General features: G+C 37.4%; 1 protein-coding gene across 3 annotated transcripts in view; it reads left to right on the top strand.

Annotated features, from left to right (window-relative positions):
- Positions 1-11041: 11041 nt before the first annotated feature.
- Positions 11042-12568, top strand: part of PDE7B (phosphodiesterase 7B) — a 181084-nt gene continuing 179557 nt past the window's right edge. Inside the window, exons 1-2 of one of the 3 annotated variants that reach the window (XM_040550492.1) lie at positions 11042-11235; positions 11358-11472. In XM_040550492.1, the coding sequence (XP_040406426.1) occupies positions 11452-11472 (21 nt within the window). In that variant the 5' untranslated portion in view covers positions 11042-11235; positions 11358-11451. Of the gene's footprint in view, positions 11473-12568 lie in introns of all 3 variants that reach the window. The other 2 variants (XM_040550493.1, XM_040550491.1) reach the window with 2 other exon arrangements.

Genomic DNA, 12568 nt, shown 5'->3' on the forward strand with positions numbered 1-12568 from the left:
ACTGTCATTTTGAACAAGAGTAAGAAATCCATTGGTGTATGTGTTTGTGTGTTTGTGAGTATACAGTCCAGAGAAGATTTGTGTGTAGGTAGGGAAGTCTATGTTGGGATTTCAAAGAATAAAATCACTGTTCGTGTTAGGAAATCAGCCAAACTCATTAGACCAAAGTGTGTTTCACAGTCCTGACCAGATGACTAGATATCACATGTATGAGAGAGGTCTGTAATGGTGCTGTTGTTTTAACCAGGCATTGGCTATCAAATCTCTCTTGATCCTTACTGTGTAGCTGAGTTAATCTCTGAGCATTTTTGAGCTCATCTCCTTCTGTGTGGCAGTGCAGGCCATGTGCTCACTTTTGCCCTTGATCTGGGTCATGTTTAGCCTGTTTACGTATCTCATGTGTGAGATATTTTGCTTTTAGGATTAAAAATTAGGCAGACGGAGAAGATTTAGGACTACACACAAAAATGTATCTCTTCTCCTTAATGCTTGTTCTTTCTCAAATTGCCTCTCTTTACTACTCATTTTTGCTTTTTAGTAGCTTCCATTTATGTCAGTTTTTCCCCTATTACAGGGAAAAACTTGCTTTGTTTCACTATACTAGGCGATCCTACTCATCACATAAAAAAAAAAAATCACTTAGAAAAATATCTTAAGGGGCAATAGCAGTAGTTCTCGTGACCAGTGTTCTTTAAACATTGCAGTTTCAATTCCTAGCATTTTGATTCCATGTTTTCACTTAGCAGCACAATAACTTGGAGTTTCAGATGCAAACCAAATTATAGGAGGAGAGGATATGTATCCATACCTCTTAATTGCATAGAACTGAAATTGCTTTAAACAATCTTTATTTAGCTATTCTTTTAATGTGTTTTTATTGATCTTAAGGATATGGATTCAATTCCCTATTTTCTCTTTACCTCTGTTCCTAACAGATACTCCTGGATTATAATCAGAACAATGTATTGCCATGAGTTTAGCAAACCCTGTGACTCTGAAGAGGAAACTCAGACAGTACAACAATGACAGACAAATCAAAAAGAGCTGCACTATACATACCTTGCCATTGCAAGAATCTGGGAAGGGGACTGCATACTTTAAAGGCATAAAGCTGGGATACCAAGCATCTGTTTTGTGGGCTGGATCTACAGAGGTCACAGGGAAAGTTGTCTGCTCACAAAACAAAAATGTGTGTGCAAGAAGAGGGTGAGTCAGAAGCAGTAACAGGGAATATTAACTGAGGTCCTATTTTATGTCATTAAAAATCAGCCTAAATCAACATAAAGCAGAGTTTTACTCCAAACTCCAGAAGGCCTTGGTAACTATGTCCTGTCTTTAATGTAGTTCAGTGGCTAGGTGCCATAGTAAGTTCATAATTATTGATGTGCTAAGAAATGTCTTAATGTTTATTAACTAACTAATGTTAGATAATAGAAATATTCATAATGTCAGATCTGATGTGTTACTGTAGGAAGAGTTTTTCTACCCTATTTGTGTATATTTTTTTTTTACCAGAGATTTGCAATGAAAGCATAATATACTGCATATACCCCTGAAGAAAATATATTTATTAAGCTATTTCTTACAGCTAATGTTAAATACTGCCTTTAAATTATTGGAGCTTACTTTTCAAATGTCCTACCAAAGTTATCCACTGATAACATTTCTACAAGAAAAAATGGAAAAGCTGATTCCTAAAGTTCATAGGATTTTATAGGAAAGGAACCAACTTCTCAAATTATCGTTTACGTTTGTGCTTTCAAGTTTGCAATATATGTGTAAATAAGATAGTATTAAACATAAATAAAATAGAAGGATTAGATAAGTTAATTGGTGCCTACAAAAGACCAGTGACACATTAAAACAAGTATTTCTATATGCAATGTTACCTGCAGCGTTCAATTAAGTCCTTACATTTGAAAATATGTCTTGCTGTACTGTTTATAATAATATCATAAATGTCTTCTAAACCATATTCAAATGTTTAAAGGACGTGAGAAACCATTTAACCTTAATCACAGAGAGTCTATGATAGGCTGTATTGCAGTCCTCTTGTTAGATTTCTCAGAACTAAAACATTTCTCACATTTGTTCTACTGGAAGACACTCCTATTGACTTGCTATGTGCATTGGGACATATTACATTGGAGATGACAATCTGAGGAATCCATTTATTAATCTTATGAAAGTTATGGGACTGAGAAATATAATCTCAGATGGATTTCTTTGTTGGATATTAATTTACACAAGTCTGTGAATTTATCTGTCAGCCAAGAGCTCATAATATCAGATAGCATTGTGTTATTAGAAGAGAGAAAAGCAAAATACTTCCTGAAATTAAAATTCAACAGTTAATGAAAACAACATTTTTATTCCAACTAATACAGGACTCCAGGGTACGGGATGGAAGGTGCTACCAAAGTTGTTTCACTACAGTCACCAGCAAAAAGATACCTCTAAGAAAAGTTGGATGATATAGATTCCTTCAGTAGATTCCCAAATTAACTTTTCATGACAGAATGTCTGATATGAGATGATATAAGGAAGGGCAGTAAAAGAGAGCTCTCTTCTTCCACAGCATTTTCTCCACAATTTCCAGTAACCTAGGTTCTTCTATAACCTGAGTTCTGAGTTTTACGTCAACATAATGTATTCATGCATTGAATAGATGAAGTCAGTCCACATGATGAGATGCTTTTCCTGGAGGTCACTGTTGTCACATCAAAAAAAAAAAAAAAAAAAAAAAAAAAAAAGAATTATACATGTAGCAACTCCAAAAATTTCATTAATACAAAGGAGGCAGCCTCCAGCTGGTAGCTAGCACCAGGAGCTAAGATGATCATTACTTCCATCATCCAACTTCATCTGCTGCCTACAGTGCTAGGGGAAAGCTCTGGTCTTGGCTGGGGTCTGTAAAGGCATGGATCTGAGTTGTTTGGAATGAGAATATTGAAAAAGAAGGAAGGCAGCTGAAAGAAAATCAATGGTTTGTCCTCTGTCACTGTTACCAAGGCAAGTTGCCTCCAAAATGCTACTTCATTCTGTAATTCACAAAGCTGCCTATGATTGGCACAACATTGAAGCAACCTGTATTTGTCTTTAGTGGGTCTACCTTTGCAGGAAGAACTGAGCCCGTACTTGTTTTGTGTCTTACCTAATGGTTTTGTGTGAAGAAAATGTAAACATTAAGAATGATTGACGCAGCTTTACACTGTTAACACTGAATATGTTTCCCATAAATGTATCCTCATAAATTATAGCAGGTATAGTCCACTAATGTGAAAGGACTCACATTGACTTCAGTCTAACAAAGATTTTTGTCCATTAGGTATCTTCAACACATTTCAACAGTTTTCAGGACTCTTGCCTACCTAACAGGGCATTAATGTCTAACATTTGAATGACTTCATTAGCAATTTCAACTACTTATTTTTAACAGTTTATAATTATGATGCCTTTACAGGTTCAAATTGTTTGCGTTGAAAAACAACACAAATCACTACTCTTCTTTTAAAGCAACCAATTTATTACTGCAGAAATATTATTGATTCTATATTGCTATATATGCTTTAACTTTGCATATTGTTTTACAAGTTTGTGATGGAAGAGTAATTAGGGATATTTTTTTGTGAAATGCTAAGGAAATGGACTTTTTTGACCCCAACAATGTCCTTCCTCTTCAGTGAAAGATGTTGTTTTCCTGGCACTTCAGACAGAACAGCAGTGAGACATGCAGTCTGATAGAGATTAACATTGAGATCTTAGATGATCTACTTAGAAATCATGGCTCTTTTGTGTGCCTCTAAGAGAGAATTTGTCCCTGTTGCTTGGCTTGGGAGCATTTTTCTCTTCCATCTTTTACCAGTTGGCTAATTTTAGTTAATGGGAAAAAAAAAAAAAAAAAAAAAAAGAAAAAAAGAGAGAAACAAAAAAAAAAGAAAGTTTGGAAGAATTTGGTGAATTATTCAGTATTTGTCAAGAAAACATTTATTTGTGTGTTTATCTGTGTAAAACAATACTTTAGATATTTGGAAAAAAAAAATAAGGAGAAGAAGAAGCTGTGGATGGAAATCACCATACAATTATTTTTCCTGCCTCTCCTTACTAGTTGGCTATAGAATATAAGACACTCGACTGAACAAAAAAGGATTTTTTTTCTTGCAGTACTTTTTCATTTCCACTGTTTCACATGGTGATACACTAATCTTCCTGACACTGTTTTTGGTATTTCAGTGCAGAATTGCATGTGGTTACTTTCTCTGTTGCTTCAACTATTGCTTTTGGTTTCTCTCTTCTTTCTGAACTGCTTTAAATGCCAGGAACCATGTTAAAGAATTCACTTGCTGAAAAGAAAGAGATGAATTAAAATATATATATTTGCAAAGATTAGGGTTGGATAAATCTGGGGACATAACAACAACATCAACAACATTAAAAATGTTTTTGGATGTGCCGATCTCGCTACTTTTTAAGACTAAAAGCTTTTCCTACGTGTTCTGATTTGAGAGGTAATTTGTGCCACCCACCTATAAGTGAGCAGAAAGCAGTTAAAAGTACTCACCATTGGTGAAAATAAAATGAAGTTTGTCATCTTTCAGGTAAGGAGGAACAGTAAAATTTTCATCTTTCTGTTATGAGTTTTCCTGGATTTGAAATCAAATGGTATATTAGGAAGAAGAAAAATGTTTTGTATACCCTCTGGTCACTCACACATTTTTTTTCTCACCCTTCTTTTTTGATGCCTGGCAATTCCAAATCAGCTTCATAGTTCCAGATAGTGAAGCCTATATACAGCATCTACAACAGCAGTACAAACTGTGATGCACTTCTGCCAATATGGCTGTACTCAGATTTTGGGGGATTTACTACCGCTGTGTGCGCTACTGGTCAGGAAGCCTACTGCTACAGGAAGAGAGCAAGTTAGTGGCAGATGTGCTGTGGTCCTTCTTACTGGTAATCTAACTGACACCTTTTGAGACTCATGTAAATGTTGTAAAACAGAAACCAGACTATGACTAAACCCTAAATTAGTTTACAGTACTCATGTATGCAGTTATTTTTTAAAGTAATTTAGGAGTTATGTCTGCTGAAAATCAAGGTCCGCGCTACATTGCAGTTCAGTGCCGCAAGTCAATGGAAATTTGAAACTCTCTTCCTGATGCTTTCATCATCCTATATTATGGTTGTTGAGCTTATTGAATGCTGTTTATGTGAACTACCCAATGCATAGATTAGAAATTATTTCAACACTTTCACAATAGAATAAAGTTCAATTTGATTAGGGATCTTTCCCATCACTAATATCAATGAATAAGTATATAGAAGTAAGTGGAGAGGTTTTCTAAAAATTTAGTCACATTACATAACTCCGAATGTTCTTAGGTTAAACCAAAAAAAAAAAAAAAAGTTAAATTTCTGGAACTTTACTCCTTTTCTATAGATTTTAATATACTGGCTCATAAAAAATTATAGAGCAGTAATGTGATCTATTAAAACTTTATAAACCACACAAGTAGCCTTTTATCTAGGTACTTTCTCCCTGTTCTTGATAGAAAAATTATCACCAATCATACATAGATAGTCATACGTAATTTGCCTATTATTAGGTGCTTTCATGCCCCCAGATCAGATAGCACTCCCTACTTCACCTACTGTGTAAATTTCTCTCTTCTTTCAGTATGCTGCTTACCTGAATCCTGAGGGTATATATGCATGGACACCTAAATCTCTGTATGTGCCTAGTTGTACCTTTCTGCTCTCTGAAATAGGAGGCTATTCACAGATCCACAGAGCTGACCCTCTGCACAAATGCCCTTACGTTCTCCCTTACCAGGGAAATGTCTGAGGCCAGCCCAAATTACCTGGGAATCCGCTATAATAGCTGGGCTCAGATCACAACTTTTTTTCATAACCACTTCCAAAATGAGATTTTTAAACCCTATTTGAGCTGCAGCAAATGTTATAAGAAAGGAACCATTCTTTCTGCATTGCACTATCCAGGACAGAGTGATAAAGCTAACAGAAACAAAGTTATATACAGAAAGATTTATTTATTTTTTAATTTGGTGTTTCAGATTAAAGCAGATGTTCAATGGAAAGGAGACTGGAAACTCTGCTAGGGCACAGGGGATAGTTAGAGGGAAGTTATTTGACAGAAAAAGCTGAATTTCTAGATCATACTGGAAAAGATTTCTGGCAATAGGTAATTAAGACCAAGGCTAGAAAGTCAGACAGAATAATGTACAGTTGAGTTTGTGGGAGCTGGAGACCATTCCCTTGTTGCTGACACTCAGGAGTGGTGTCATCCTTGATACAACAGCAGTCAGATGAAGTCAAGCCCAGCCATCTATCATGCACCACCACAGCAGCTTTTTGGGTCAGATAAATGAGTCCTATGGTCTCATCAGCAATCTGTGTCTTCTTTTTGATGTGACCTTGCTCAGCAACATCATGCCCTCACCTATCTATATGCTTGTCTGAGATGACCTGCCCCCTGCATTCTGCCTGAGTAATCACAGAAAACCCTGAAACCTCAGCTGAAAACCTCAGCTATCACTAGACTACAGCATCTTCAGACATCAGACTGTCTGAATTCACTGAAAAAAAAATGCACAGATCCCAGGTGAAGAAGAGAAACATAAGGGAATCTGTTCCACAGATGTTAAACAAGGGGTGCTCATAGTCGTTCATTCCCTCTGTAACAAGGTTAAAAAGCTAACTGAGGGCATTAATTTGTAAATAAGCAGTCATAGGATGTCCTCTTCTAGTCACTATCGAGCCATTCCATGATTCAGCAAGGAGAAATCTATCTTTAAAAGTTTCCTACTGGTAACATACCCAGTGTAGCATATAAACTAACCTGCAAGTGCAGTATATCTGTCTTCCTAGGGTGAGATAGACATAAACTTTCTTTATGCTACTCTTCCACTACGGTTGTCCACCCTCTCCTTCCTCTGTTTTCATGACTACAGCAGGCTGTGCCTGTACACTAGTTCTTCACCATCACTGTCTCACAACAAAGAAAGCTGCAACAGACAAAGGGCATGTTTGATCACAGAGTCTTCAGCCTCTTCAGACTTACTTGTTCATGCCTAAGGAAAAGTAGCAATACCTTTGGGAATTACTATAACATCTACAGCCTTGCAATTCAGACCAATTTCAGGACAGCTGAGGCACGTGGAAGGGAAGTCAGGCATGAACTCTCTCAGCCATGGCAGCAGGTTACTAAGCATACCCCTTCTTGATGCATGATTCTATGATTCTTCCACTCCTTATTCCCACACTCTAAAACTGCTTAATTCCCTCAGATGTCATTGATAGCAGTATGAAGAGAATATATGGTCCCATGCTCAAGCCCTTCATAAAGATGCCCAAGGTAGAACTAAAGGAAGGAAGAAAGTGGAAGGTATCTTAGGAAGGAGGCATCTTTGTCCATGCACAGTGCCAGCCATCCTATTCTGTTAAAACACAGTTTTTACTGGCACTTGAATGTATTTATTTTCTTCAGGTTTCATGTAGTATGTCTGTGTATAAGAAGTGTGTTTTGGGTGAGGCAGATTAAGCAGTTTCCTTAATAAACAAGTTCCTTTCTAAAGACCACAATGGATGGGTGTGTTAGACTGTTGAGGGTTTGAGAAGAGGAATGCTGTCCCATGGTAGGAAATAGCATGTCTTGGTGTGCCACCTATGCTGAGAAGGGAGAATCACTAAAGACCTGTAAAGTGCTTCCAGTGCTAACTCAGGACTATAAAAGGAAGGCAAACAAATTACTTAGTCAAGCAGGATTACCTAGAAAGTCAGGCTCATAAATCTATGGGATTCCCAAATGAACTCTGAACACTCATTCTAGAGAGAATGAACCAAGGTGTCTGTGCCTAGCTCAGCTCTTTTTTCAAGAGTTGCATGATTAAAATCTCCCCTTATGGCCAAATTCTGTGCTTCAGACAATCCTGTTAATTGCTAAGAAAAAGTGTTATCCGCTTGATCTTCCTGGATGTGGTGCAGATCCTCCAACAATGTCTATATTCTTTCCCTTTGTATTATCACTCAGACTTTCAATACGTTTCCTCCTGCATTCTGAATATCTATCTGAGTGAAATGCATGCCACAATCTCCTTCACCTTTTTCCCTCCTGTTGTTCCTGAACAAGTTGTGTTCTTTGATATTAGTATTCTGGTCACATATTCACATGACTGTACCCTATCAAGTTTCTGTTATGTCAATTAAGTTGTAATTTTAATCTTGCATTAAGGTTTCCAGCTCCTTCTATTCATATCAATGCATTTTACATTTATATAGAGACATCTAGGCTGAGCATAAGTTGGTTTGCTTTATTTTTCTTCTTCTTCTTCCTATGACCTTTGATAAAAAATCATAGACTTTCCATTTTTTTTGCCTAGGCCTCTGTGTGCCGGGTTTATTTGACAGACATGTCACCTGCCTGTCCAGATAATTTAGTGCTTATCTGATCAGATTAGTAAAGCGTTTCTCTCTTTCTTTGTGAGATTGAGCCCATGTCTTCTCAACAGTCCTTCCCATCCTATCATGTAGTTGTGCTGATGAAACCAAGTTCTTCTTTGTAACACTGTACACAGACATGCATTCTGTTTTCCATCACTGCATACATGTACTCATTTGAAATTGTCTTTCTCTAAGTAGACTGCAATCTTAAGTGCTGCCAGGCTACCTTTTCACCCAAGAAGCAACTACATCACAAAAAACACAGTGGTCACTTTTTGTCAGAGTGCCATATGAGTCCCAGAGGCTGTTAGCCTTTAACGTCCATAGGAGAGAGACAGTATCTGTCTAAGACTTTGTGTAGAGCTTGAACATACCAGGACCCTGACTCAAAAAACCACAGTGTAATATTAATAACATTGATGCTAAAATGCAGAAGATAGGAAAAAAAAGGGAGGGGGGAGGGGGGGCTTGGAATAGACATTCAGAAATCACCTAGTCTCTATACTTAAAAGTAATACTTAAACCAAAACTGCTTGTGAAAGATATTTGCTTAACCATACTTTTAAAAATAGCCAGTAATCGGATACTCTGGACTATCACTGCCTATCTATTTCAGTACTTCAGTCTCCTACCTTTAGTTTTTCCCATGTCCAACAACTTTCCTTTGCTGTAGTTTACTTGTTCAAACCACAATGAATATGGACAAAAAATGATTCCCTTCCTCTTTGCCAATTATCTACTTCTGTACTGGTGACATAAACACAACCGGAACACAGGCCTGGACAGTGGACCCTAATTACCTAAAATGCCTTATTAAAGCCTTAATAGTAATAATAATGCCTTAATGCTTAAGAGTGGGCCCTAACATAATTTTGGCACTCTCCTAAGCAATGCCCAAACACAGTTTGAGACTTACTACATAGTTACATATATGTTGTCATGAAGCTTCTAAAAGAGATTAAAGGCCAGGTAATGTCTCCAGGCCAAAGAATGAGTGCTAATATTGGTTATGTTTTTGTTGGTTTTGTTTTTAACTTTAAATAGTTAATAACTATTATCAACCCTCTTTTTTTAGTCTAAGCGATATCAAATCATTCCGATCTGATCATTCTCACTGGAACCATCCCACTGAACTATATCATTTTCAGCTGATGTTTCCAAACTAGTCCCTGAAGTGAAATTCCCAAAGTGCAATACTCAGCTATGCCATCACCGATGCTGACTGAAGTTAAACATGATAATTTTCTTTGTATTACAGATAGTATTGCTATTTATACATTCCAGATTGCTTCATACAGATCTCTAAGTACAGTCAGGTGAAGCTAATGAGCTCTAATTGATTTTGTAAATCTCTAACATATTTAATACTTTTTAACATGTTATCCCAGAATTTACAGCATGACAACCCTTTGCATTTCTGCTGAAACTGATTACATTAGCAGTGATACCACAAGCAGAGATTTCTATGAAAATATCATTAAAAATTTTGACCTCTCCAGTACAAGGTTTGATAGCATCAATTGGTTGTCATGAGTGTATTGTCCTGCTACTTCTACTATTTTTTTTACCTGTTCTCTTGATCACTGAGAGCTTTTAGTCTATACACTTTCAAAAGAACTTATATGTATTTTAAAATTAAATGTTAGACTGTTAAGAGTCATTAGGAGTGAACCATGTCTCATATGCCAATCTCTTTGAAAAGAATCCCTAGGAAAGTAAATCAATAATACTAAAATGATGAAGATAACTAAACTGTTATTGTTACCAACTGATTTCCTGTCAATTATCTTGTGCTGGTGTGGCCACTCTTGCCTGTGCTAATTGACCTTGACATGTTGCTTGTTTCTTTCCTTCCATTTCAGCTGTATAGCTTCTCTTCTGACAGTGATACAGTGACATAAGAAGCCAGGCTTTACCATTGCCTCTTGCCTTTTGACACAGACTTTGGTGTGCAATAAATCCCCTGGGGTGGTCCACAGCAGGACTGCAAGGAGAGCAGGGCTGGACTGTGACCAGTTGATGGAACGGATGTTTGCCCAGAGCAGCAGACCTTAAGCAGACCATTACTCTGATGTAGTAATGAAAGAAGTTTGCTAATTTGCAATCTAGCTAGTGCTGACTGATAAAGGGATGTGTACAGTAGTCTCAGTCTTATCTCTTTTGCCAGGTTTACACTGGTGTAGCAGCACTGAATTTAGATAAGCAGTTCCTGATTTACTTCAGGGCAAGCACAGAATCGGGTCTGATTTTGCATCATGATCCATACAGATAACAGGTCTTCCTGGGAAATATATCTTAGGTATATTTAAGAAAATTTCAATTTATATATGTATATTTATAGCCTATCTCCATTTTGTGTGGATATTTTGGATCTTCCTGGTACCTTTCATTATAAAATATTTCTAAGCTAAATCCAGGACAGATAAATTATGACTCTGGCTTCTTTTAGTAGGGTAGCCTGCCTAAATCACTGCCACATTCTTCCCATAGTAGTCGCTTAAAATTACTAGCACATGCAGAGGAAAAACTAAACCCTTTGACGTCACTCTTGAAATGAGGAAACATAAACAGAAAAGGCTTCACTCCAGCAAGCTGACAGTGCCGAAGCGGATTGGTCTGCTTTCCCTTGCCTGTGGCAGTTGACAGCACCTCCCAGCCGTGCACGGCCTTCTGCTTGCTAACACAGCCAGTCTGACTGCAGCAAGCTCAGCTCTATCCCAGCCCTTACACTGGCAGAAAAGTGCACTCTCTTTCTGATTCTTTTTGCTTCTTAAGGTGGTTTTACTGGCTGGGTTGGGGGACTTGGGGAGGTTTTCCTTTCCTTTTCTTTTTCTTTTTTTTTTTTTTTTTTTTTGGTTGCTGTTGTTACTTACTTGTATTCCTAATCCTGGATGCAGTTACTGGATTCTGCAGTACAAGTCTTCATGAACAAGCTGCACCGCTTAGAGATTTCACGGCATTCAAAGGTCACAGAACTGCCACTATGGTTAAATGTCTTGTTTAATGGTTGAGGTATGTACAGCAAATCTAAAAGAGCCAGCATGATGATTTCTGAAGGGGAACTAAAACTGTGAGGGGGAGAGGGAAATAATACTATTATTTATTGGAAAAGATTTTTGCTGATGATTGTTACTACAGCAACCGGATTTTGAATTTCCTCCCTTTTTCTCTTTATTCAAACTAGATGAGAATTTTAACTTATGTTGGTTTAACTGTTTGATGGCAAAATGAGATTGCAGAGAGAATCTGTTATTGTAGTCCTTTCTGATCCGCTGAGGAAAGTGTGATTGCTTTCTCTATGTGTTTTCCGACTGCTCTATGGAAGGAGAGGATACCTGGGACTTGGTTGGCTTAGATGAAGGCAGAAGAAAGCAGAAACTCATTCGTATCCTGAGGGTGCTGTGAGTTTATCTGAGAGTTAGAGCAGAGAAAGGAGTTTGAAATAAACAGATCAAGCAGGAAAGAAAGTCAGCCTCATATTTAGGAGTACATGTACCACATCATTTTTTTCCTACATGCTTACACTGCTTTACTTGGTTTGGATTCTGAAGTTTAAAATTAAGAAGCTTGAGCTTTGACTTATGAGCAGATCCTCAATGTGAGGGAGGGAGCTGCTCAGCTTATATTAACACCAGTTGTCAGATATCTTTTGCTACTTAACCAGAAAAACGTGGAAATTAATTGGAAGTTGAAGTAATGAAGCCTGACGTCTGTTTAACAGCACATAAGTTCAATTCATATTTGAGCTAGTGATCTGCCTTGAATGAGTATTGCAGCAGCACAGTGGACAGTGTGTGCTGCAGGAAGCGAAAGCAACTGCTAGCATAAAACTAACATTGTTTTCAGGAGTGTGATTCTAACATACAAGAGGAGGAGCCACTTGTCAGAGCTCGTGTGTGTGTGTGTGTGTGTGTGCGTGTGTGTGTGTGAATGATCTTAAAAACAATTTCAGACAACACAGCCAATGTCCATGATTAATTAGATTAAAATACGTTTGCTCAGTGACTAGCAATCTTCATATTTTCCCAGTTTGTGAAATGAGACAGCTCTGTTTGAGATGTTACTGTAGATATAAACCCTCTACAATGTGAAAATCTTAGTTTAACTT

The sequence above is a fragment of the Cygnus olor genome, chromosome 3, assembly GCF_009769625.2.
Source record: "Cygnus olor isolate bCygOlo1 chromosome 3, bCygOlo1.pri.v2, whole genome shotgun sequence".
Lineage (NCBI taxonomy): Eukaryota > Metazoa > Chordata > Aves > Anseriformes > Anatidae > Cygnus > Cygnus olor.